This window comes from Lacerta agilis, chromosome 4, assembly GCF_009819535.1.
Source record: "Lacerta agilis isolate rLacAgi1 chromosome 4, rLacAgi1.pri, whole genome shotgun sequence".
In the NCBI taxonomy this organism is placed as follows: domain Eukaryota; kingdom Metazoa; phylum Chordata; class Lepidosauria; order Squamata; family Lacertidae; genus Lacerta; species Lacerta agilis.
Genome location: NC_046315.1, coordinates 82,379,900 through 82,407,147, shown reverse-complemented (window position 1 = coordinate 82,407,147; position 27,248 = coordinate 82,379,900). Strand labels below are relative to the sequence as shown.

Below are 27,248 nucleotides of genomic sequence, written 5' to 3'. Positions count from 1 at the left end.
CAAGAACCGCTTGCACTTCTGGAAAAAAAGCCAACGTGTGAATTCAGCGTAGCTTCTGTATCTCTTCGAGGATTAATTGGAGAAAGCTCGGTGTGTTTTTAATCATTTGGGTTAAGAGTTTGTTTGTTTGTTTGAATGTCCCTGACATTGAGCCGGTCGCACACTCAGCCTCATTTATCTCCTAAGGACAAAATGCATCACCCCGTGTGCCAGTAAGGCTGGGTCTGTTGCACCAATTCCGACTGAAATTCTTACACGTTCGAAATGGATACGTGTGTGCACACCCGTGTCTGCCAAGGCAAGGCAAGAGAGGACAAACTCGCGTTTTTCACGCTCAACGTGCTCAGATTTCTCGGCTCCTCCCTCCTCTCCTCCCCCCTCTTCCGATGAGAATTCTTAAAAAGCGTCCGCGTCAACGCGAGGAAGATTGGCCTAGCTGGCTTTCCGTACTGGGAGCCCTAACAGCGTGAGAGTTGAAGAGAGCGAGTCTTCCTTCGCCTCCGCCGCCGCCGCGGTCGCTGCCGCCTGTGGATTGGAACTTCCACGCTCGCGGGATTCGAAACGTCACAATGGCTCAGAACGTTCAGAATGTAACACTTTCTCTCACGCTGCCCATCACTTGCCACATTTGCCTGGGAAAGGTAACGGCACCTTGCGTTCGAGATGCAACTGCCCCCCACCCCCCCAAAAAAGGGATACTTTTAAGCGTGCGTGGTCCTCGGGAGAAAGCCATGCCTTGCGAGGGAAGAGAGCGAGAATGGATTCCAAGGAGGATTTTCTCTCTCATTTCCCCCCCCCCCAAAAAAAAGCTGTCGCGTTTCCCTCTGACACGTAGCCGATTGTTCCCCGGTTCCCAGATTTGTCCCTGCAGTTCGCCGGAACCTCGTGTGTGTGTGGTTGCTTTTAGAGCCAGGAGGAGGAGGAGGAGGAAGGGAGGCCTTAGCTGGACCATTGCCGTGTCGGAAATATTTGCTTCCGCTTTTCACGACTTAGTGGACTGTACGGTACTTAAATGAGGACGCGTTCACTTTTTGTAAAACGAAGGGAAGCTCCTGTGATGGAGGGTCGGCCGGGCCGGGGGGTGGAGGGGAAACGAAGACTTCCTCCTTCCTCCTCGTTTGTTTCGGGGTTTTGTTTTTTTAATTTTTATTTTAGAGTGATTGGAAATTGCTTAGATCAGAGTTGATGCCTTGTCAGTGGTTTTGAGAGACCAGCTTTCCAAGGTGGGTTTCTGCAGGCTGAGACCCTGCTAGTAACAAGGTAGGCCATAATATGGAGTAGAAGCCTAGGCCAGACAGGCTCCCCCTCCCCCGTTTAAGGAGAGCTCTGCTTGCTTCCCTAAGCTCTCCACAACCAATAATGTTATAGGAGATCAGCTGGAGTTTGTTTGTTTCCTCTTGCTCCTTCGTTTATGGCATGTATGCTGAGAAAAAGTTGAAAAAGTTGACTAGCACTGCAAAAATGATCCTGATTTCAGATCTTATTGACAACCACTCTGTGGTCTGCTCTCTCTTTTCCTCTCTTCCCCATCTGTTTGTTATGATACTTATGGGAAACTGTGTTCACCGAATAAACCTACAACCCTGTTTTCAGCAGGCTCTGTATACACAATGGAAAGTTTGTGATCCTGAGTATGATGGAGCTTGGTAGGCAAACTTTTCCCCTCTTTCAGATCTGGTGGTGGCTTTTCTCATGGAGAGAGGAGCATCTTCTTCTTTGGTGATCACTCGTAGCCGAGTAAGGCTGTCTTCCATGAACATGATCTTAACGGTGGGTCCATAAGTGACTGTGGAGGCCAGTTCTGGATCCACACGTCCTTACATACTGTAGTGGGGACATAGGTTTCTGGGTGGGAGTTGATCACAGTCAGTGTTTTCCTTCCTCTTAGCACATTTCTCCCTTTCATCCTCAGTTCAAACGTCAGTCCACGACACCTTCGTTGAAGGCTGTTCACCAACTGCAGCTCTTGCAGGCCAGTGTTTCCCAGTGATCAGTGTTTGTACTTTATTTTTTGGGATTTGCCTTGAGAGAGTCTTTAAACCTCTTTTGTTGACCACCAGCATCACACTTTCCATTTTTAAGTTTGGAATAGAGTACAGTGGTACTTCGCAAGACGAATGCCTCGCTAGACGAAAAACTTGCTGGACGAAAGGGTGACTCGCAAGACAAATTTTCCTATGGCCGTGACTCGCAAAACGAAAATGTTTTGCAATTCCCCCCCCCCCCGTAAAACCACGCTTCCTCTGACCGTGCTTCGCAAGACGAAATTTCCGCTATACGACAACACTCGCGGAACGAATTAATTTCGTCTTGCGAGGCACCACTGTAGTTGCTTTGGAAGACAATAATCGGGCATCTGCACAACATGACCAGTCCAACAAAGCTGATGTTGAAGAATCATTGTTTCAGCGCTGGTAATCTTTGCTTCTTCCAGTACACTGACATTAGTTTGTCTGTCTTCCCAAGTGATATGCAATTTTTTCGGAGGTGCCGTTGATGGAATCTTTCAAGGAGTTTATAAGTGGTCCATGTTTCACAAGCATACAGTAAGGTTGGTAGTGCAATAGCTTTGTAAACAAGCATTTTGCTTTCCCTGTGAATGCCCCGGTCCTCAAAACCTCTGCATTTCAACCACGAGAAAGCAGTACTCATAGAGCTCAGGTGATGCTGAATTTTGGCATCATTGTTGGCTGTTGTGGAAAGATAACTGCTCAGGTAGGAGAAGTGATTGACACTTTCCAACATTACACCATTGAATTGGATTTGTGGCGCTCCAGAGGGGTTGTTTTGTGCTTGTTGGTGCAGCACCCTGGTTTTTTGGATGTTGAGTGATAGGCCAAGCTTTTCATAAGCTTCTGTGAAGAAGTGTGCATGCACACGAAAGTTCATACCAAGAACAAACTTAGTTGGTCTCAAAGGTGCTACTGGAAGGATTATTTTATTTTATTTTATTTTGTTCTGTGAAGATGTTTAGGATGGTTTGGAGGTCATCCTCTGAGTGTGCACACACTACATTGTCATCAGCATACTGAAGCTCTATGATGGAAATTATGGTAACCTTACTCTTTGCTTTCAGCCTACTCAAGTTAAAGAGCTTTCCATCCATTCAATATATGATTTCTACCCCGGTGGGGAGTTTCCCTTCGACAACGTGTAGGATCATGGCAATGAAAATAAATAATAAATAGAGTTGGGGCGATAACACATCCCTGTTTAACACCTGATCCCACTGTGAATGGTTCGCTTTGAGAGCCATTGTTATCTGCAGTTGTTGCTGTCATATTATCACAGAGGCACCGAATAAAGTTCACAAATTTATCTAGGCAGCCAATTTGCAGAAGAACAGTCCACAGGGCATTATTGTTTACAGTGTCAAAGCCCTTAGTGAGGTCAATATACAGGGGTTGGTTTTGCTCTCTGCATTTTTCTTGAAGCTGTTGAGCAGTGAAAATCATATCTATTGTCCCCCTAGAAGGTTGAAAACCATTTTGAGATTCAGGAAGGGTAGCCTTGGATATAGTTAGGAGACAGTTTGCTAAGATCCTTGCAAGAATTTTACAGGCCACAGCTAATAAAGAAATGCCTTGATAGTTTCCGCTGTCCGTTCTATCACCTTTTTTAAAAAATGGTTGATAATTTTGGCATCCCTAAGGTCTGCTGGGATCTCCTCTCCCAGATTTTTCGATGACCTTGTGAAGTTGTTGTGCAAGTTCAATTCCACACACTTTGAAGACTTTGGCAGGTATCCCATCAGGTCTACTGGCTTGGTTGATTTTCTTTTTCTTTTCTTTTCTTTTCTTTTCTTTTCTTTTCTTTTCTTTTCTTTTCTTTATATACTTTATTGCAAAACACCACACTTCACATAGTTTACATTATAATATATTTTAACCAAACAAAATAAAGTTTATCTACCTTTTGCATTATATCTTGTATTTTACTTTATATTTTTACTAAATCCCTTCCTCTTGTGAAGTGCAACTTGAAACAATAAGTAGACACAGAAATGATCACCTATAAAAAGGGAGAAAAAGAAAAGAAAGAAAGAAAGAAAAAATAAAGGAATAGAAAAAAGAAAACGGGGGAAGGGGGTGTGAAAGGAAAGAGAAAAGGAAGGGGGGAAATGAAAATGAAGAAAGAAAAAGAAAAAACCAAGAAACGAGAAGCAAAAAAGCACAACAACGACTACAATAGTACACAAATACTTGGACTTTCAATCAATTTCAATATCTTTTCCGCTTGCGAATGTACCCAATATTGTTAGAGTATCCTTTATGACCTTTCTAATACATTCTTAGAACGAAGCGAAATCTTAACTTATTTTGTTTACATTTTACAGATCTAGGGTCACTCAAGGGCTACCATACACTTTATACTAATGTTCTTATATTGTAGGTATTTTCTGTATTTTTCCCATTTTAACACAAATGCTTGTCTTGTGTTCCCTCTTATTTGTTCATCAACTGGTCCATTTCTACATATTCCTGTAGCTTATTTTGCCATTCCCTTATAGTTGGAGCATTGATTTTCATTTGGTTAATAGCTGTGCACAACTCTCCCAGATTTGAAGATAATGCAAGCTCATCTCTTAATTTGTTTTTTTGCGGGATTGTGAGAGGACCTCGGCAGCTATGGGGGAGTTGCAGTTAAGGAGATGCTGGTAATGTTCTTAACAGCGCAATGCAATATCTTCTTTATCTTTTGGAAGTGTGGTACCATCTGTTGAGCATAGGGGGCATATACAAGTTTGCTAGTGGAATATCTCACTTGGCGGGATAGTGCAGCGCTATGCTTTTGTGGCAATAGGGATTGATAACCAACTGGGTAGCTCAGTTGGTTAGAGCGTGGTCCTGACAACACCAGGGTTGCAGGTTCGATCCCCGTATGGGATAGCTGCATATTCCTGCACTGCAGGGGGTTGGACTAGATAATCTTTAGGATCTCTTCCAACACTACAATTATCTGATTCCCCTGATGCCTTTCAGGTGAAGACCAACTCATAAAAGATCAAGGTGCTTATTATAGTCAGTCATCCTGCTGGGCTGCTGTCAGGGAGGAAGAGTGTCCTGTAATAAGTGTAATAGCTGCTCTTCCTTTAAAAAAAATAAAAATAAAACAGAATGCTTTATAAGCACGTTAAAAACCCAAATAAAAACCATACACCGATATGAGAACCTTCTGATTTTTTAGAATTACTGATAGAGAAACATGAGTAGAGGTTGAGTCCTTGCGGACTATAGATCTTTTAGCTAAACTGTAATGATTATCATTTTCAGGTGGAAAAGCCACCATTAAATATTTTTCCCTGCTGCAGTAACACATCAGAACCGAAATAACCTCAGAATGAGCAAGTCGGCCCACTGATAAATTGGTCTTCAGTAATCTGCTAAAGCTATAGTGGATTGATCTGCTTATATTAAAAGCAATGCATTCTTAATTATGAAACTGCTGAAATCTTCCATTTGACATTTGAATGGTGTTTTCAGTTGTGTTTATATATCTTCTAAACATCGAGTCGGCTTGAAACTCTATGGGTTTCTATTTGATGGATTGTTTGAACCTATGACATGCCTTTGTTCACTGAGTCAAGTTGAGGTTCCTGGTAATCTCTCACCCAGGCACTAGCCAGGCCTCAAACCACACTGTGCCTTTCTTTGCTATCTGCAGGCATTTTCACTTGAAGCAGAGAGGACATTGAGACTAGGACTTGGTAGAGCATCCTGCACCAACCTGGTCCCTCCAGGTATTTTGGGCTAAAACTCCCATCAGCTCCAGGAAGGTTGGGATAGTTGGTTGAAACTGAACGTTTTCCTGCCCATCAGAGAAAAGGTTTTTGGAATGCCCTCTCCAGAGAAGTGCACCTGTTTCAACTTACTTTCCTGGACCAGATGAAGACTTTCATTGGTACAAGCTTCTGGACTGGCTAGCTATAATTTGACTGGCTTTTATTGATGTACAAATGAAACTCAAAAAATTAGAATATTGTGGAAAGGTTCATTTCTTTTAGTAATTCAACTTAAAAGGTGAAACTAATATATGAGATAGACTCATGACATGCAAAGCGAGATATGTCAAGCCTTTATTTGTTATCATTGTGATGATTATGGCATACAGCTGATGAGAACCCCAAATTAACAATTTCAACTTTGGGGTTTTCATCAGCTGTGCGCCAAAATCATCACAATTATAACAAAGGCTTGACATATCTCGCTTTGCATGTCATGAGTCCATCTCATATATTAAACTCCAGTAGCTAATGAAAACAATTGCTTACATAAATGGACTTTGCCACGATATTCTAATTTTTCGAGTTTCACCTGTATATTGTTGTATTTTAATTGTAGGCCACCTGGGAGCTTGAAGCCAAAGAGTGGCTTTCAGGTTGACCCGATCAGCATCCTTTGTTCTTCACTAGCTAGCGTTTTGCAAGCAGCAAATGATGCTTTGTGAAATGGACTCCCAAGAATCAATAGGCAAAACTTGCCCGTGTGATTTTGGTGTGCCCCCCACCACACCCCACAAGCTTGAATCCTGTGTACCAGAGGTGACCAACCTTTGACCTTCCAGATCTTGCTGGACTCCATCGTACCCAACTGGCATGGCCACTGGTTAGAGAGAGTGGGGGTTGTGGTCTAGTGACTTCTGGGGACCCAGAGTTTCCCTATATTTTCTGTTTACATATTCTCCTGGCGTAGGTCTTTATATAGCCAAAATGGCACCAGGTTTGCAGAAGTACACCCACATACCTGCATTTTAAAAAAATGTAATAGAGGGCAACCCCAGAAAATAGCCGCATGAGAACTGAGCATGCTCAGTGTACAGGAAATGCCAATTGCCTGGGTGAGGAATAAAACAGAAAATCATGGGGGAGCGAGAGTGGACTAGAGTATCCTGCAAGAGGGCTGGAACAGAGTGTCCTTTGAGAGGGCACGACTGGCTAGCAGCTGCACTAACAGCTGGCCCCACCTTAAAACTCATATTTTCCGCAAAACCTCCCTAGCTCCAATAGCCTCCTTCTGAAGCAAACTCTGTGTGTAATTGAAACAATGGCATATTCCTCTTATTTTTGCCCCATTAGTTTTTCTTACCCCTTGGGATGCAGGTGGCTCTGTGGTCTAAACCACTCAGCCTCTTGGGCTTGCCAATCAGAAGGTCGGCGGTTCAAATCCCGGCAACGGGGTGAGCTCCCGTTGCTCTGTCCCAGCTCCTGCCAACCTAGCAATTCGAAAGCATACCAGTGCAAGTAGATAAATAGGTACCACTACGGTGGGAAGGTAAACAGCGTTTTCGTGAGCTCTAGTTTCCATCATGGGGTTCTGTTGCACCAGAAGCTGGGCACATGACCCGGAAAACTGTCTGTGGACCAATGCCGGCTCCCTTGGCTTGAAATTGAGATGAGCGCCGCAACCCCATAGTCACCTTGGACTTAACTATCCGGGGGATCCTTTACTTTTACCTTTACTCCTTGGGTCAATTTATAAATTGAAATCCTCTTGTGGTAGGGACCCACCCTCTCATTATGCCCAGGGCACTTTACAGAGAAACGATAACGCTCCGAAATAAAATAAGTAACATTTGGAGACTGGAGTTGCAACTTGAGAAAATGTACTGAATCTAAGAAGCTGACCCAGACTAGATATGCGGAAGACTTCTCAAAACGGCGATTCATAAGAGCCCTTTGAGAAACCACAGCTGGCAGGTGCCATCTTAGAAGAGGCACTCTCTCTGTGATGCAGAAACAGCACTACTTTGTGCCCTTGAATGCTTTGTGCGTAGGACAATCTATTGCATATTGTGCTGCTTGTGGGACTTTTTTTGTATTGCGTGATGTGGAACTTCTGGTTGTGGTTGACTCCGTAGCCTGTCACAGAGAAGCTGGATGCTCAGAAGGGTCTCTGGCCCCGAGCCTGCTCTTACCCTGTACAACGAGACAGTTGCAAACAATGCAGTGGAGCAGAGATTTATACCTGACCTCCTGGCAGGTGCTGCAGCTTGCAGGAGGGAGGGAGGTGGCAACAAGTTTGGCCCAGTGCAAACACACCGGCTGAGCCAATCTAGCCATGTGTTTGCACTGCGAAACCCTCCTGTCTACCAGTACCTCCCCCTTCCTACTAGGCAGCAGCCATTCAGCTGTCAGGAGGACAGTTGAGCACCTCTGCCATGCCACCCGCTACTGGTCATACAAAAGGTTTCTGACTTGTCTGAGGTTTTTTTTGCACCCATTTCTTCACCCAGGTATTGACAAACAAAGAGGCTTTGTAGCAGTCCAAAGGCATTCTAGGCCAGGGTTTCCCAAACTTGGGTCTCTAGCGATTTTTGGACTACAACTCCCGTCGCCCCTAGCTAGCGGGACCGGTGGTCAAGGATGATGGGAATTGTAGTCCAAAAACAGCTGGAGACCCAAGTTTGGGAAACACTGTTCGAGACAAAGGCACTTGACAAGGGCGTGGGAAACCGCTGGCGTGGTCTGAGGAGAGTTCGGAGGGCAGATAGAGAGCCCTGGAGGGCTGTATTTGGCCCCTGAGCCTGAGACGCCCCACATGCGTTGCAAGACATTGTAGAGGACTTAGGTACATTTGCCTAGGATAGAGCAGTAGACCACAATGCTTGAGAAATTAGGCTCTTTTTTATTTTATCCTGTGTCTCATATCTCTGGAAGTAGAGCAGAGTTTAGAAGCAAAGATATATCAAAGGCTTTTGGGAGCAAAAGTAACATTTGTTTTGGTCTCTAAAGAAGTTTTCGCAGTGGGCCAAGTAGCATTATGAAATGCAGGATTTCTCTGTTTATAGTTGATTATTGAATCCCAGGGCTGGACTCCAAGCAGAATTTTAAATTAAAGGGAGATCTTATTAGTAATGCCTTTCAGAAACTTATTTTTCTAAAACTGTTTGTGCTCCTTTAGGAAAATATATAAGCATCTTGTTAAGATACAAATGCTTAAAACCCCAATTCTCTGTGGCATAGCGGCTCTTTGCTTCTTCCTTCTGTACAATAGAACATATTATATTGGATGGTTATAAGTGCTTAGAACATCTCAGCAGGGTGGAGGAAACCTCTTGCCCTTCCGTGGTAGCTTCACTAATTTTTTTGTCTGCAGGGAAATGGCAAACTGGCTGAGTTTTTTTTTGCGCTGCAGATTCTTCAGCAAGTCTAAACTTCTGTTTCGAGTTTGTCACTTATCATTGCGTCTCTTGGGTCTTTTGTCCTGGGGTTCTGTGCAAAAGAAACACTGTGCAGAACTTGGGCTTTGGACAGACTGGACTTCCTATTTATTTTCTAAAGTTTCTAGTCCTCAGGGTGGTGTAAAACGGGGAAGACGAAAATCCTGGAAACTTGAGTTGTGTTGGGCCGCTGTGCCAGAAGCAGTCAGGGGCAATCTTCTAAAAGTCTAGCAAGCGATATCTATACTTTTTTTGTTACTTTTTTCAAACATTTTCACAAAATCAAATAATTACTTTATTTCATAAATTGACTTCCTATCCTCACCTCCACAGTGTTTTTACTCAAAGCCTTTTTACTGCATTATATATATTTATCTGTTACAGAAAGCTTCTCTGTTACAATTATTTTATCCTTTTTCTTCTGCTGCTTTTATCCCAAGATTTCATTTGACTATATATATATAAAAGTCCAGAAAGAGCCTCCATTCTTCTACGAAAAGTTCATCATTTTGATCTCTTAATTTCGCTGTCGTCTTTTCCATTTCTGCATTACTTTCAAAAGCTGCCACCCCTCTTCTTTCCATTTCTGTGCATATAATATTCTAGCTGCTTGGACCTGATATCACTTTCACTTTTCATCACTCCCACCAGATGTCAAAGAGAAAAACAACTACCAGACTTTTAGAAGACATCTGAAGGCAGCCCTGTTTAGGGAGTCTTTTAACGTTTAATAGATTATTGCATTTTAGTGTTCTGTTGGAAGCCGCCCAGAGTGGCTGGGGAAACCCAGCCAGATGGGCGGGGTATAAATAAATTATTATTATTATTATTATTATTATTATTATTTCAAATTTGTAACGCCGTCTTTCTGTCTTACAATACCCAAGGAGGTTTACAAGCTGAAGAAACAAAGAATGTACACCTTATAAGAATCTAATGCCATACAAAAAAATGTGATAATAAAACATAACCTTAAATTAAGCAACCTACTTCAAATAAAGTAACATTCAACAACCCATTAGAATAATACAGAATAATATTAAATATCAGCATATAAAAATTAAACAGAAATCCACTCTTAACAATTACAGGAAATAATTTCTAAACTGCAATCGAGAAAACAACGGCAAGCCACAGTGCATGAAATAATACAATAAAAATTGAGAAGCAGAGACTGGAGGGTGGGGCAAGGCAGGTGGAAAGAGGCCTTGCATGATGGAGTCTCTCCTGTCACAGTTCTTCCTCCAGGACCAGCTCCCTTATGAGGACTCCTAGGGCCGGAGGGTGGGCAAGGCAGGTGAAAGAAGTCTTGCCTGATGAAGTCTCTGCCCTCACTTTTTACATTCTGCTCTATTTACCCCTTCCTTACCCATGTATTTTCTTTCTCTCTCTCACTGTCTGCTTTGGTGGCATTGCTGTTTGATGGCTTACTAGTAGTACATGTGAAAAGGATCTAGGGGTCTTGGTGGACCACAAGCTTAACATGAGTCAACAGTGTGATGCAGCAGCAAAAAAAGCTAATGCTATTCTAGGCTGCCTCAACAGAAGTATAGTGTCCAGATCAAGGGAAGTAATAGTACCACTCTAAAGGGACCCAGGTGGCGCTGTGGGTTAAACCACAGAGTCTAGGGCTTGCTGATCAGAAGGTCGGCGGTTCGAATCCCCGCCACGGGGTGAGCTCCCGTTGCTCGGTCCCAGCTCCTGCCCACCTAGCAGTTCGAAAGCACGTCAAAGTGCAAGTAGATAAATAGGGACTGCTCCAGCGGGAAGGTAAACGGCGTTTCCGTGCGCTGCTCTGGTTCGCCAAAAGCGGCTTTGTCATGCTGGCCACATGACCTGGAAGCTGTCTGTGGACAAACGCTGGCTCCCTTGGCCTATAGAGCGAGATGAGCGCCGCAACCCCAGAGTCGGACATGACTGGACCTGATGGTCAGGGGTCCCTTTAGCTTTACATTTATTCTGCCTTATTCAGACCACACCTGGAATACTGTGTCCATTTCTGGGCATCACAATTCAAGAAGGATGTTGACAAGCTGGAACAGGCTTCCTCAACCTTGGCCCTCCAGATGTTTTGAGACTACAATTCCCATCATCCCTGACCACTGGTCCTCCTAGCTAAGGATCATGGGAGTTGTAGGCCAAAAAAAACATCTGGAGGGCCGAGGTTGAGGAAGCCTGAGCTGGAACGTGTGCAGAGGAGGGCAACCAAGAGGATCAAGGATCTGGAAACTAAGCTCTGCGAGGAACGGTTGGAGGAGCTGGATATGTTTAGCCTTGAAAAAGAGGAGACTGAGAGGAGACAGGATATCCATCTTCCAAGTGACAGCCCTTAAGATATTTGAAGAGGGAGCAAGCTGGTTTTCTCCTGCTCTGGAGGGCAGGATTCGAACCAACAGTTTCAAGTTGCAAGAAAGGAGATTCTGATTAAACAAACGGAAAAAGCTTTCTGACAGTGAGAGCTGTTTGACGGTGGAACAGACTCCCTCGGGAGTTTGTGGACTCTCCTTCCTTGGAGGTTTTTAAGCAGAGGTTGGATGGCCATCTGGCAGGGATGCTTTAGCTGAGATTCCAGCATTGCAGGGGGTTGGACTAGATGACCCTTGGGTCCCTTCTGACTCTATGATTCTATGTTCCTTGTATGCAAAGCATGATTTTTATGTGTGTTCCAAGCCAAAATAGCAATTGCTGCTAGAATACCTTTTTAATTGTTATACCCTCTCCGTTGCAAGGTCCGTCATCCGGTCATCTGTGCCAACAACCATGTCTTCTGTTCCATTTGTATTGAAGTGTGGCTGAAGAACAACAGTCAGTGTCCTGCTTGTAGGATCCCCATCACCACTGAGAATCCTTGCAAAGAGGTCTTAGGTAAGGCAGCCTTTCCCCCTCCATCAAATGCATGCAGAATCTTTTTTATCCTCTGAATGGCATGGAGCCTTTGTAGCATCCGGCTGCGCCGTTTCTGCCGAAGCTCGCAACCAGCTCTTGTATTTTTGTTATGTTCTTTTTGCAAAGGTGGCGTCCGTTTCACACTATCGCAGTCAAATCTGTTTCTCGGGGATGTTGCGAAAACAAAATGGGATATATTTGACTGCGATAGTGTGAATGGGACAGGTTATCCAGCAAGCCCAGGTATTCCCAGCCATAGCCTTGATTCTCCAGCCAGCGTGCTGCAGTGGGGTGTAGTGGTTAGAGCAGGTGTCGCCAACTGCAGCACCCACAGGGTCCCTCCCCCTGCTGAAATGAGGCTTGAAAGAAGCATTCTGTTGTAGCCAATAGAATAAATTCAACATGTGCTGAGTTGTGCTATGTGTTTGTTGTTTGTGCCAGGGAAAGTTTCTCCAGTTTGCAGGTAATGTGCCCCAAAAGTGGGCAACCCTGAAGCGAAATGTTGGCCTGGGAAACCTGAATTCAAATCTCCACTTAAGCCGTGAAGTTTACTACTTGACCTTGGGCCAGTTACTTTTTTTCCCCCACTTGGCCTACCTCACAGGGTTGTTGTCAGGTATATGTGTTACACATTCCAGGAAACTGCATGGGAGTGATCGCAGAGGTGGTGGCAACCCCAGGTTATAAGTAAAGAAGACTTTGGGCTGAAATCCTCTACCTGGCAACAAGGCCTACGGAAATAAGCATTCTGATTTCTGAGTAGATACGTGTAATGAATTAAATAAATAAATAAAAATTTAAAAAGGTTGCATTGCACGTCTCTCAGGGTGTTTGTCAGGGGGAGAGTGACCTTAGGATGCGACAGCCTTTGTGGATCGTAATCTTAACATCAATTGTATTTAAACTTCAAAACAAAGTGTGCGGACTTGCTTGTCAGGGAGAGAGTGACCTTAGGATGCGACAGCCTTTGTGGATCGTAATCTTAACATCAATTATATTTAAACTTCAAAACAAAGTGTGCGGACTTGCTTGCCCCTCCAGATGTTGAGGCAGGGATGCTGGAGACATCTGGAGGGGCTGCAGGCGTTTAGAAGAAAGCTGAGTGCTGAACGGAGCCTCGCTTGTTGTGTTGCTGCAGGAGGGACAAGTGAAAGCAACCCTGTGTTCAGCCCGACGGTCAGGAAGCAGCTCCGCAAAACGAGGCTCGAGCTAATGCACAAAGAATATGAGGTAAGACCGTGTCAGGAAGGGTGGTTTGTGAGGTTCTGGTTTGCATGGAGCCAACTCTCTTGGGACACATTAGGGATGTGGAACCAATAGCCTATGGACCTTATTAGGTGCCCAAGGCCATTTGGGCCAAGCCACACCCACCTGCCCTACACCTGTGAAGTGTGAAGCAGGTAATGACCTGGCTCAGGTAAAATCAGAGCGCTCTGCAAGACTCAGCTATCATGCCCAGCCTCTTGCAGAACACTCCATGAGACAAGGCTTCGCAAGAGGGTCTTTGTGGATGTTCTGGAGGCTTTGCAAGCCCTGGCGAATCAGTGGGTTCTCTGGTCCATTGTTAGAAACCCAGCCTGTACACTATCTGTATATTGAGGAGCTTAAGGTGTACACTGGGTGGAAGCCCATATTTTGAAACTGCTTTGTGTTCCAAGGTGCTGTTCTGTATAGATATGGCTAAAATAATAATTATAAGAATAATAATTTATTATTTATACCCCTCCCATCTGGCTGGATTTCCCCAGCCACTCTGGGCAGCTTGTAACAGAATATTAGAAGCACGGTCAAACGTCAAACGTTAAAAACTTCCCTAAACAGGGCTGCCTTTGGATGTCTTCTAAAAGTTGGATAGTTGTTTATTTCCTTGACATCTGATGGGAGGGTGTTCCACAGGGCAGGCACTACTACCGAGAAGGCCCTCTGCCTGGTTCCCTGTAACTTCACTTCTCGTAGTGAGGGAACCACCAGAAGGCCCTCAGCACTGGACCTCAGTGTCTGGGCAGAATGATGGGGGTGGAGATGCTCCTTCAGGTATACTGGGCCGAGGCCATTTAGGGCTTTAAAGGTCTGCACCAACACTTTGAATTGTGCATCTTCCTAGGTTTTGCTGAGAAAATGATGCTGTATGAGATCAGCCTTTGGTCTGATCCAGTACCATAAGATCTGTCTCTCTCTCTCTCATGCACACACATATATACATGCACCCTGTTATGACAGGCTCAACGCCAGCTCATTTCCTTTTTCCTTTTTCAATATTTTATTTGTTGAATATAAAAACAACATATAATCAAATACAAGCAATCAAATACAGTGTTCCCCTACCCGCCCCAAAAAACAGCCCCAGCTATGTCCAGATAATTACATTAGTACTATAATCAACAACAAAAAAATATTTCTACAGTTGCTGGTTTAAAAAATATCATTCCACATGTTCCCGTGTGTTATGGGTGGTTTAAATGCGTGTTCTTTCTTTGATGCATATGTAATAAAGGAGGACCACGTTATGTAAAAGTTATGTAATTTCTCACGTTGTTTTCTTCCACGTACCCTTTCTGTTAACTTTTCCATCAAAATTAATTCCCAGACATAAGCATACCAAACTTCATATAGGTTCACGTTTAATGTCCTCCAGTGTCTAGCAACAGCAAGACGTGCTGCAGTAATAAGATGCACAATCAAGTCTTTGTCTCTAAGATCTTGTGCTTCATCTGCAAATATAGAAAGCAATGCTGTTTTGGGATCTAAATTGATCAATTGAGATGTAATTTGTTCCATTTCCTGAAATATTTTCAACCATAAATTTTTAATCAATGGGCATTTCCACCACATGTGTATAAAGGTTCCTTCATTCCTACAAAAACCTGCAGGAGAATTGAGCAGTAGAACAAAGAATCTTAGCCTTTATTGTCGTTTCCTCTCCTTTTTCCTCTTATTTTCCTGCCTCCTGCAAAAACGTGTTTCCCCTGCACCCCAATCGGCCGTGGGTTTGCCTCACTCGGAAGGATGAAATAGAATCTCTGCAGAAGGAAGTGGAGGAGCTGAAAGGGAGCAATCTCAGCCTGGAGGCGCAGCTCAAATCTGTCCTGCACCCCGAGACGCTAGACGTGTCTGACAAAACCCGGTCGAGTCCAGGACTCTCGGAGGACGAGCACAAGGTGGATGCAGAGACTTTGGCCGTATGGACGCAGAAGCTTCAGGCAGCTAATGATATGTACGAAAAAGTGAAGGATGACATGGGAACGCTAACGGAGGTAGGTAATGAATGCGAAATCTGGCGATATTGAATGGGCAGGGATAGCGGGTGGTGTAATTTCCTAGGTGTGTTAGAAAGCAAAATAAGGTTGAGGCACTGGGTCAATGGACTTCCTGTTAATTGGCCATTGTCCAATATTCCATGAAACCAAGAGCGTGGTTGTATGAGGGCTATGTTCCGTCTTCATTTTTGACACACCGTCATTTAACGGCACAAGCAACCCCTGATCGGTGCAGGGATTGAGTTCTGGGTCATTGCAAACGTGAGTGAAATTGTGCGCGATTGAAATACCCCATCCCCCATTCCGCCCTTTTGGTGATGTATTTTATGACGTTTGGGCTCGGCGCTGTGTGCGATTGCCCACGTATCGGCCACGACTAAAACGGAGGAAGCCTGTAATTAACAGAATGGCGCGTGAATGTTCCCTTCATGGCTGCTGAGACCATATAACACCGGTCCTGAAAGACCTATATTGGTTCCCAGTACGTTTCTGAGCACAAGTCAAAGTGTTGGTGCTGACCTTTAAAGCCCTAAACGGCCTCGGCCCAGTATACCTGAAGGAGCGTGTCCACCCCCATCGTTCAGCCCGGACACTGAGGTCCAGCGCCAAGCGCCTTGTGGCGGTTCCCTCACTGCAGGAAGTGAGGTTACAGGGAACCAAGCAGAGGGCCTTTTCGGTAGTGGCACCCACCCTCTGGAACACCCTCTCGTCAGATGTCAAGGAAATAAGCAACTATCGGACTTTTAGAAGACATCTGAAGGCAGCCCTGTTTAGGGAAGTTTTTAATGTTCTGTTAGGAGCCACCCAGAGTGACGGGGGAAACCTAGCCAGATGGGTGCGGCATACATTATTATTATTATTATTATTATTATTATTATTACAGGATGGTGCATGCATGTTCCCTTCATTTAGGACCCACAATCTTGCAACTGTCCCTCCTGAAAGCTTAGACCTCTTTGCCTTCGCTCCACCTATTTTGTCTCCCCCACTCCACATTTTCTCTCCAGATTGTCCACCCCTCCATGACATTTGCTCGGTGCCAAAGAGCCAAAGGATCCCTATCCTGGTTTAGCATAATGTAAATAAGCTGTAGGGGGCCTCTGACTCGTGGTGTGCTCACACACCTTTCCTCTTGCATGGTCAGAAGGGAGAGTTCAAGACACTCCCAGTTTTGCTTGAGTGCCATCTGTCCGACCTTGCAGGTCCAATCCTTATCTGCGCCCACCCCGATGGGCTGACTCTGACAGGCAGGGCAACCCGTTTGCCCGTCACCTGGATGCCAGATGATGGGCAGGAGGGTTGCTCCGCCTGCCCGTGAGAGACCCGTGTGCAGCCTCTGACGGTCAACTGGTCTGTCGGAAACACAGCACAAAGGCGCTTTGCAAGCCCAGTATCTGCATTTCTCGAGCGCCAATCTCAGGTTCGCGGAGCTGCTTTGTGTTGTTTGTCAGCTGCCGGGTCCTGTAGCCAATCCTGCAGGCTGGAACCGACGGCCCATCAGCTGGTAGAGCCGTGACTTCAGCCCCCGTTTTTTGCAGGTATCGGCTGTGCTGCCGAGTTCCCCAAGTGGGCACACCATCAAGCATGGGGCAAGTAGGTGTGGTTTGGAGGAAACAGGGATGTGGGTCAAAATTCGGCCTGTGGGCCGCAGCCCCGGTGCGCAACTGAATTTCTTACCTTTTCTTCGTTGCGAGCGTGCGGATGTGTGCGCCTGTGGCTTCCTTGCCCTTAACTGAAAACGAGACGCTGATTCCGTTCGAGGAGACGAAAGGGGTTTTAAATCTTGAGGCTTATTAATAGCAGCATTCTGCAAGCGATACCAATGGGGCCTGGCAAATAAGTTGTCATCGCAGATTTTGTTCTCTAGAGTGTGTGTGTGTGTGTGTGTGTGCGCCTGTGCCTCTTTTATTTATATATATCTAAAGGGAAAAGGCCGCTTGACAACCTTAACCCGGTTTGGGAGAGTCAGGAAGCTGTTCGACACTCGTTTTGCTGATACCTGCACATTGTAATGTTAATGCATTTAAAGTATTTAGTCATGTGGAGGAGAAGGAGGGGGGGCGAACATGGAATTGCCATTAGTACCTCCCCACCACCACCCCTTAATGACTGTCAGGCTGAACTAACATGGCTCTTGTTTATTTCCCTGGGTAGAAGCCTTGCGGTGTATTTTGGGAATATGAATTAAAAATGCCTGTTCTCTCTCCAGTTTTTGCAAGCCATTTCCCAGGGTAATTTTTAAGTGGTGTCTCTGTCGAGGGTAGGCGGGGAGGGTCTCGGAGAAGAGGGAGCGGAGTTAAACTGTTGCTCCTGTCTAAATATGCTTCTCCTCCTTTAAAGTCTTATAAACATTACGAGTGAGTTTGTTTGTGGGGGTCTTTCCCCCCCCCCCGCGCGCTTATAATCCTATTTATTTCCATATAGGTAAATAAGAAGCTGAGGCTCGAAAACAGTGGCCTTGTGAGGGAGAACTTGCGGCTAAAGGCTGAGGTTGGAAGCCGATCGCCCCAGAAGTATGTAAATATTTTAAAACCTGCCGTGCATTATTCATTCGATCATATGCAGCTACTGGAGGACCATAACCGCCGTTGCAGGAATGCAGACTGGGCTGGTGGAGAGCTTTGTCTTTGTTGTGTGTGTGTGTGTGTGGAGATTAAATAGGAATTCTGAACGGCTTGTCTTCCTTCAGACGTAGACGCTGCATGCCGTCTCTGTCTGAATGCATGGTGATTTATATCAGATTTGTTTCAAAACGACCTAGAACGATATTACAAAAACTGCTTGATATTTGCCTGTTTCCTACTTCCCCTCCCTCGCCCAACCACCACCACAACCCCCTGTGCTGTTCTATAGAATTAAATATATATATATATATTCATGGGTCTTCAAAACAACTTGCACCACAGGTATTCAGGTGGAAATTTATTGGTTTTGTTAAAAGCGTTTGTAGCCCACCCTGCAACCCGAAGGTCCAAGGGTACATATGCAAAAACAGGACAATCAAGTCAACAGCAGGTAAAAATGATTCCCCATTCCTTCACGGCAACGGTACTGCTAACTACAGCCTTGTATTCAGATGGTTGGGTGGCAAGGGCATCTATGAAAGTAAATTAATGGACAGGCAAAGAAAGGGTAGAACAGGGATAGCCAACATGGTACCCTCAAGATGTTGATGGACTTCAACTCCCATCAGCCCCAGCCATGGGAGATGATCAGAGATGATAACTACAGTCCAACAACATCTGAAGGGTACCATCCGTTCTTCCTCCACCAACCCGTAGTGTTTCCAGGCCGGCCTCAGAGGTGGGAAAGTCTAGCCTACTCCTGGTTGCTCTCAAGGTTACTTAGAGAACTTGGTGGAAAGCCATATTGCTCCCTCTTCTCAAAACGTTGGTTGAAACAGATCATAGCAATGCCATGCGGTAGAAGTCCACCTTTTCCACAACGACTCCTCCAGTAGTTTTGTGGCCATCGTCCATTTCCCCCAGCACTCATACAACAAGTTTTGGAACCTGGGGTCCCCAACATGGCGCCTGTGGGCACAGCGGCACCCTTGGAAATTCCCGTCGGGACCCACCAGCCTCTTCCAGTGTTTAGTTCTTCTTCCTTTGTTGAATTTAAAGAGTGTGGTGAACAGCTCCTATCACTGTCCATTGGCCATGGTGGTTGGAGGTGATGACAGTTGGTGTCCCAACAACTTCTGGAGAACTTCGTGTTCCCCACTCCTGATCTGCTATGTTAAAAGGCCCATCGCTTAAAAGAACGGGATGAGACAGGGAGAGCTCAGTTGGTAGAGCAGGAGACTCTCAATCTCGGGGTTGTGGGTTTGAGCCCCACATTGGACAAAAGATTCCTGCCTTGTAGAGTCCTTTCTGAGAGAGGGCGGTCATCTCATCATCTCATCTTGGCTGTCTGATGTGTGCAAACCACAGTGTTGGGTCGGAAATGAGATAACCTTCCTACCTAACTTCATTCCTGTGTTAAATGCACTAGAAATAGACTGGTGGGTTAGTTAATGTGCTGGTGTAGCCCTGCTCAGTCTGTACTTCTCAGTGCGTCCCTTATGGCTGCTAGAATGTTGGTCTTTCCGAGGTCCAGAGACACTTCTTAAGAGAACCTGGACTTGGGAGTACAATGCTTTCTCTTGGAAAGCTAATTAGAGGTTGCCTCTAATGCAGGTTGCATTAAATAAACATCTTACACATTTCTTCCATTGGACTTTTCTGCTAGATCTGCATATAAGTGAACTGTGCTCAGTTGTTGCATATTTTGCACAGACTTCCACGGCAACTACGGCTGGCTCTCGAAGTAAATGGCAGCTTGCTAACAGGCCCCTGTGTCTTCTCACCATGAATCCTTTCTTGCAGCACTGTGAATGTGCCAAGTAAGAGCTAGGCTATCCTCCCAAGGGGGGGGGGGCTGCTTCTGATGCATTGAAGATAGATGGTGACCAGCCTGAAGGGAAAGCGACATGCTCCCTGCTTTTCCAGCGGGAGACAAGTGTTGTTGGAATTTGAACAGCGGAGGCTGGGTTCAAATGCTGCCTCGGCCTCCGTTGGCAGAGTCCAACAGTACCTTTTGCGCATTGGAAAGCGGGGAGAGGTTGCCCCCCTTTGAAACTTGCATTTCGTTGTGTGCCTTTCCCCAATCCACTCTGCTTAGGAGGACGACAAGAAGGCCCCAAGAGGATTTCCAACTTCCCCCAAATGCTTCTGCTTGAAACGGAAACAGAGTTATCTCGTCAGCCATTTTGAACGTGCAACTGGTTGGCATAATACCAAGGTTTTCAACCTTTTTGCGTCCGCGGCTCCCTTGACCAACTGCAGTGGTACCTCGGGTTACAAACGCTTCAGGTTACAGACTCCGCTAACCCGGAAGTAGTACCTCGGGTTAAGAACTTTACCTCAGGATGAAAACAGAAATCGTGCGGCAGCGGGAGGCCCCATTAGCTAAAGTACCTCAGGTTAAGAACAGTTTCAGGTTAAGAACAGACCTCCGGAACGAATTAAGTTCTTAACCAGAGGTACCACTGTGCGTTCTTTCTGCGGCACCCCTGTGGGGCTCAGGAGCCCAGTTATGGCAGCTCCTCACCCCTTTTGAAACACTCTCCCTTGTGGCGCGTTCCCTCAGCCACTTCTTCTCTCCCCTCACCTTGGGAGTCCTCCAGGCGGCAGCCGCCACTGCCCATAGTCTTTGAGCCACATCCCCAAGAGAGGTGCCTCCTCACACTGCCCCACAGGGGCCTGGGAAGAGGATGCCCCCAGCCTTAGCAGCCTGATGGAGACTGGCCAGAGGTGAATGTCAGGCCATCTTACTCACCTTGGGAGGCAGCAGTAGCAGCAGGAGGAGGAGGCATCACCGGGCCTGCATAGCGGGAAGGCGCCCTTTCAGCACCGGACACTCAACTCCTAGGCAGGCCTTGCACACAGGAAGCACAAGAAAGGCCAGCACCGGGCCTGCCTACCCAACATCCCATTTGTCTGTTCATTCCCAACAGCAAGGGCTGGTGGACTGGCTGGCTGGCCTCCCTCACCCGCTTGCTTGCTTGCTCCAAAGTTGCCTCAGCTCCTGGTAACCAGCACCCCCTGACCAGTCCCTGAGACACCATTCACCTGTGGAGCTTGTAGCTGCGACAAGACCTTACCTGTGGAATGCCCTCCCGTCAGATGTCAAGGAGATAAATAGCTATAAAACATTTAGAAGACATCTGAAGGCAACCCTGCGCATCTGTTCAAGCCTGTGGGAGGTAGAGACGTGAGGAGCATCTCAGAGGAGAGAGGAAAGGAAAGAGGGACAGAGGCCAGTGTCGCCCACGGCACTCCTGACCACCATTCAAGGCACCCCAGGGTGCCACGACGCTGTAACCACTGCTGTAAGCCAAACTATTGTTTACTGAGACCATGTGAAGGTGAAGGATCCCAGAGAAGAGTCCACAGCCAGTTTGTTCTCCCTCAAGGTCCTTTTTGCTTCCATGCTGAGCTAAGGTGAGGTTTGGCTTAGCACACGAGTCACTGGCACTTGATGGCAAATACTTTCAGAGCGGCTTATAAATGGGAAAATAGCAAAAATTTAAATGGCGAGTAAAAGTGGCCGCCTCCGCCTAAATTCAGACACCTTGAGAAACCAGGAAGAACTTTGCGCAGCAAAAAAATTATAACCGATACGTGTGTGTGTGTGTGTGTGATACTTCTACCCAGCTCTTCAGTTCAAATGAATACTCAACAAGGCTTAGAAAAGAAACAGAAATCCAATATGCAATATTAAAACTGCGAATACAATGACTGAAAGTACTGTAGGTAGAGTTTGTTAACTGCAGCACCACAACAAATGTTAAATATGTTTAGAAGTCCGTGCAAGAAGAGTTCAGCTTGTAGTCTGTTCACCTGACACAGTTAATTTTTGATCATTTTTTTGTTTATTTCTTGCACCTGTGGGTGTGCTTCATGTTGCATCTTCAGTCTCTTGGCCGGGTGTGCACTTCAGCAATTGCAGAACGCTTTTAAGTTTCTCTAGCCACATCCTTCACAATTTATCAGCTCTTCTGTCTATGGGCTTACCTCCGGTTTTGCTTCGGGTGAAATTTGAGCAGCAGCTCTCAGTATGAACCAGGCAGAGGGCCTTCTCGGTAGTGGCGCCCGCCCTGTGGTACGATCTCCCATCAGATGTCAAGGAAATAAACAACTCTCTGACTTTTAAAAAAGACATCTGAAGGCAGCCCTGTTTAGGGAAGTTTTTAATGTCTGGTGTTTTATTGTGCTTTTAATTCTGTTAGGAGCCGCCCAGAGTGGCTGGCGAAGCCAGATGGGCGGGGTATTAATAATAATAATAATAATAATAATAATAATAATAATAATAATAATAGTAGTAGTAGTAGTAGTAGTAGTAGTAGTAATAATAATAATAAATTTATTATTTATACCCCGCCCATCTGGCTGGGTCTCCCCGGCCACTCTGGGCGGCCTCCAACAAATACTAAAATACAATACAATACAAAGTCACAAATTAAAAACTTCCCTAAACAGGGCTGCCTTCAGGTATTTTCTAAATGACAGGTACCGGTAGTTGTTTATCTCTCTGACCCCTGATGGGAGGGCGTTCCACAGGGCGGGCGCCACTACCGAGAAGGCCCTCTGTCTGGTTTATTACCATCATCATCATCATGAACCAGTCAAACCTCCGCAGGGTGAATATTCTGCATCTTGGGTGCTATCACCCCATCCTATGCCCTTTTAAAATGTGGGGCTTTTTCGAGTGGGGGGTTATTGGTTTATTGGGTTGTTGTTATTATTTTGATGATGTATTTTGTGGTTTTATATTTTGATTTATTCTGTGAAACTCCCTGAGACCTCCATGTGTTGGGCAGTATATAAATTCAATAAATAATAATAAAATAATAATATTCTCTCTTCCTAATTGCCACGTGCCTCGCTTCAGATGGCTTGGGGCAGCCGGAGGTGGAACTCTGAAGATAAGCCTGAGTTTACAGGTAGAGGAAGGGCATATCCTTCAGAGATCTAGGCACCAAGCCATTTTAGGCAGACAACAGCACTTCGAATTACGCCCAGAAAACTAACTAAAACTTGTGAAGCAAAGCGGTCTAGGGAGCCAGCACAAACTCTTCATCAAAAGCAGCGCTCTGCTTAACTGACTGCTGTGTTTTTTTTTTTGAAGTTTGCGGGTTCGGAGTTCGAAGGAAACAAGCAGCTTTGCAAAAGATTTTTTTTTTTATTTTTTTTATTTTTTTAAGTTCCAGCGCTGCGTAAGCCGGGAGAAAGCTGTACATCAGAGAGGAAAATAATCGCAAGGCTCCAAATGAGTCTTTTTTTTTTAAAAAAAAAAATCTCTAAAGGATGGTGACAATTACTGAATTTCATATTGGCATTTTTATATTTGACAAGGTGACATTGTGGATGAAATGTATATTGTAAAACACTGCTGAGCTGTAAGAAAATGATTGAATGTAAATATTTCAAGATGTGGACTGCTGTTCAAATGTTATCATAAATCTCTGCCATTGTTTTAGGGGATAATTCTTCATGCATATTTGAGTTGAATGGATAGGTCCAGCCCCTGGTAGGGTAATCTTCTGCTTGTTATTGCCTTAGTGCTGCTAATGGTTTAATTTTCAGCCGTAGACTCTTTCTTTTTCTAAAGTATTCTCTGCTCCCTTTATCATAGATGTAGAATTTTGGGGCTTAACTAGGGTATAATCGCCGTGCTCTCGGTTTTGTCGCAACGTGGTGCTTTGCTTGACTTGAAAAGACATGGGCATGACCCATCCTAGTGTGGGCACAGCTTCCAAGGATGGAAGAGCTGGTATCATCATCATTTTAGTTGTACCCCACCCATCTGACTGGGTTCCCCCAGCCACTTTTGGGCGGCTTCCAACAGATATAAAAACATAATCAGAACTTCCCTAAGCAGGGCTGCCTTCAGATGTCTTCTAAAAGTTGTATAGCTATTTATCTCCTTGACATCTGATGGGAGGGCATTCCACAGGTCTGGTGCCACTACCGAGAAGGCCCTCTGCCTGGCTCCCTGTAACTTCACTTCTCGCAGTGAGGGAAACGCCAGAAGGCCCTCAGAGCTGGGCCTCAGCGTCCGGGCTGAACGACGGGAGTGGAGATGCAGGGCCGAGGCCATTGAGGGCTTTCTCCTGCACCATTCTCCTGCCTCGGAGCCTTCCCAGTCTGATATTTCCATGGGAGGTTCCCTCGGCTGTTGCCTCCCCCCATTCCTCCTCATCTAGCCAGTCCCTGGCAAGAATCTGTATTGGAATTCTTTTGATGACGATATTGTTTTATCGCTCGTTGTATGTTGGCCAGGGATCTATTGGGAGGACGGACAGGATATACATTTAAGTAATTGTTATTATTTATGGGACTTACTAGTCCCTTCTTTAAATGAAACCCCTTTTTTAAAATGAAATGTAAACTCAGCACAACTTACAATAGTTAAATAAATAGCCCAGCAATGCCTGGAGAGACCACAGATTCCTCATCTCCCTTCCCATTCCGTGTCTACCATTCTCCCTTCCTTCTCAGAGTCCCTCTTACTTTTCCTAACTCCATAAATGTGTCTGTCTTCTGAGCCACCTTCGTCAGAGCTATGAGTTGTTTGCATATAACAAATTGTCGATTTTATTACCTTTAACTTTCAAGCCATAGGTTTCTTCTAGGAGGCCTCTGGAACCATGTTTTGTTGATCTTGCCTCTGTCATAAAACTATGTCAGGGTAAATGGGATTGTTGAGGGTTGCTTCTCGTATAAATAAGCCAAACGGCAAGAATTGGGGGGTTGGTTGACCCTGTGGTTCCTTTAACCCTCTTTTAACGCCTCACATTTTGGTTTCCTGCAGATTCGGAAGGTTTACCGTCGCCGTGCTTCAGTCCAAGCTGGAACAGTGCGAGCGCGAAACCAACCGCCTGAAGAAAGCCTTGGAGAGGAGCGACACCTACATCGAAGACCTGGAAGCTCAGGTCGCTCGGCTGAAGAGGGAAAGCAGCCAACGGAAAAGCACAAGCCCGGAAAGCGACGCCACGGATCTCATGGAGGACAAAGAGAGCGGCGGAAGCGCAGCCAACGAGATAGCGCTGCTGGAGAGCCCGGAAGAGCGCATAGACCCGAGCTGCTTGTGCGCTAGCCACAGCCCGGATGACCTCGAGCAGCCGGCCGGTAGCGGGCTGTTGGGGAGCAGCAACGACGTGTGCCTCAATTCAGCCGGACGGGGCTGTCCGGATGAGCCCGTTGCTCAGTGCTCGTCCGGCACAGACGTTTTCGCCGGCTCTCAGGAGGGCCTCTTGGATATAGGGGGCTCCGAAATGGACACCTGCTCGGAGCAAACATGGGATAAAATAGAAGACTGTGTGCCGTATAAAGAAGAGCTTTATGAACTCCCGGATCCCTGCACGCCTCTGTCTCTCAGTTGCCTGCAGCTGAACACTCCCGGCAACAAAGACGACCCCACCGCAAAGGAGGAGGATCCCAGAGAGACACCCACCTTTCTGAGGAAACTGGAGTTTGAGGATTTCGGCGAGGCGTCGGACGACGGGAACAAAGACTCTCCGGAACATAGCGCCAGCAGTTGCGAGGGCGGCGAGACCAAGGCGGCCTGTTTTGCTTCGGACAAGCCGGTGTTTTGGAACAGGTGCCAACCACGTTACGATGAGAACTTTGAGGGTGCGGATCCCAGCGCGGCCCCGAGCGACTCTGGCGAACCTTCGGCGAAATCCGGCGACAAAACGCGCAACCCGAGCGTTCCGAAAAAGCTGCACCCTGCCCGCTCTTCAGAAATGAATCGAACCAGGACGTCCAGCGAGGCGTCTATGGATGCCGCCTACCTTGATAAAATCTCCGAGCTGGATTCCATGATGTCCGAGTCGGACAATAGCAAGAGCCCCTATTACACTTCCAAGTCCTCTTCCGACCTGGATAACTCTTGCAAGTCGACACAGTGTCCCGACCTCCTCAATGAAAAGGATAAGACTGCCAAGGAGAGGAAGGAGCAAAACGCTCTGAAATGCCCTCTTGCAGGTGATAATTCGGAAGAGGGAAACGACTGGAAGTCTTCCACTTTCTCCATCCTTTCTCCATCTGCGTTAGAGACGACAGAGCCGTTCCCGTTATTTGCCGGCCGGACTTCAGAAACGAGTGAAACGAAGCCTCGGAGTTTCCTATTCCAAAGAGAGCTTTCCCCAAGCTTTCTGTTTAGCAACTCTCGAGGGTCATTTGAAGAGCACAAACTTGGGTCCCCTCTCTATAAGGTGGCGCCCGAGCTGCAGAACCTCCACAACCAACTCCAGTCTCCTTGGTCGTCGTCCTTCATACCCGACAGGAAAGCCAAAAGTATCCACGCGTCGGCGAAAAGGAAAATCCAGAGTAGCCTGTCTAGCGCGAGTCCATCAAAAACGACCAAGAACTGATTCCCTTCTTGACTTTCAGTGGGGTTTTTTTTGTTTTTGTTTTCCTAAACAGAATACTTTAGTGCCGATGTGAAAATGTTCGTTCCTTCACCCATACCCTGCAAATTCCTTTTGGGTTCTCCAGTGACCTCGGTCTATCCTACTTTAACACTGAGCGACGGAGTTTGGAAATCCTTTGGTGCAGGGGTGAGGATCCTGTGGCCTTTCCCAGATTCATCCAGACTACAATTCCCATCATTCCGGAACAATCTGCTGGGGCTGGTGGGAGTCTGGCAACATCTGTAGACCCACAGTTTCTTCCCCCCCCCCTCTGCTTTGGAGTACATTTTCTAGAAGAATAAATCTTCGTAACATTCATCTCTTGATAGATGTCTTCAGGTTTAGACACCTCGGGTGTTTGTTTTTGCTTCTTTAGCGTTGGGTTATAGGAGGTCTCTATCCTGTGAGGAGGAGCTGTTAAATGCCCAGTTACTGAGCCTTGACAGATCTTCAAAGCAGTTTCTCGTGGAGACGAATCATGATATGGGTTTGACACCAGTGGGGTGGCTGCTTCACTTCTTATTTTCTTCTGCAAAAAATGTGACAGGAGCTATCAACACAAAGCCCAGCTTCTCTCCGAACCTGGCTTCCACCGTAAAACATTTGCTTGCTCGCACCTGCATGAGTCTTTGCTGAATCTGTAGCTTTTGAATATGTAGCTGTTAGTCACTTTCTTTGGCTGTTTTCATTTGGAAAAATAATGTTGTTTTGCTGAAGACACAGAACCTGGTCCTTTTTGCTTCTTTGCTCTCCTTTTTTCCCCTTCTTTTTTTTTTTTTAATTAAACACTGCTTTTCAACTTTCCAAAATGAGAAAGTGCCACTGTTGTACAAGACCGTGTTGTTTTGTGACTGTGTAGTTCATAAAAATGGGTTGGTATGCTAATGCCTTGTTTACCAAATGTGCACTGAGCATTTTACATGAATACTGTGCTGTTTTACATTAATACTGCATGCTTTTTTTTCTATGTGGAATGAATAAAAAAA

General features: G+C 45.8%; 1 protein-coding gene across 1 annotated transcript; it reads left to right on the top strand.

Annotated features, from left to right (window-relative positions):
- Window positions 1-432: 432 nt before the first annotated feature.
- OBI1 (ORC ubiquitin ligase 1) lies at window positions 433-26,510 on the top strand. Its single transcript, XM_033147864.1, has 6 exons — window positions 433-641; window positions 11,889-12,024; window positions 13,184-13,275; window positions 15,051-15,299; window positions 17,727-17,815; window positions 24,660-26,510. The coding sequence occupies exons 1-6, from the start codon at window positions 570-572 to the stop codon at window positions 26,221-26,223; spliced, it is 2,202 nt and encodes a 733-aa protein (XP_033003755.1). The 5' UTR covers window positions 433-569; the 3' UTR covers window positions 26,224-26,510.
- The last annotated feature ends 738 nt before the right edge of the window (window positions 26,511-27,248 follow it).

Excerpts from the sequence above, each read along its gene's own strand:
- OBI1 (XM_033147864.1), top strand. The coding sequence starts at position 570 with ATGGCTCAGAACGTTCAGAATGTAACACTTTCTCTCACGCTGCCCATC. Across the intron at positions 642-11,888 it reads GCCACATTTGCCTGGGAAAG|GTCCGTCATCCGGTCATCTG; the intron begins GTAACGGCACCT and ends CTCCGTTGCAAG. Across the intron at positions 17,816-24,659 it reads GGAAGCCGATCGCCCCAGAA|ATTCGGAAGGTTTACCGTCG; the intron begins GTATGTAAATAT and ends GGTTTCCTGCAG.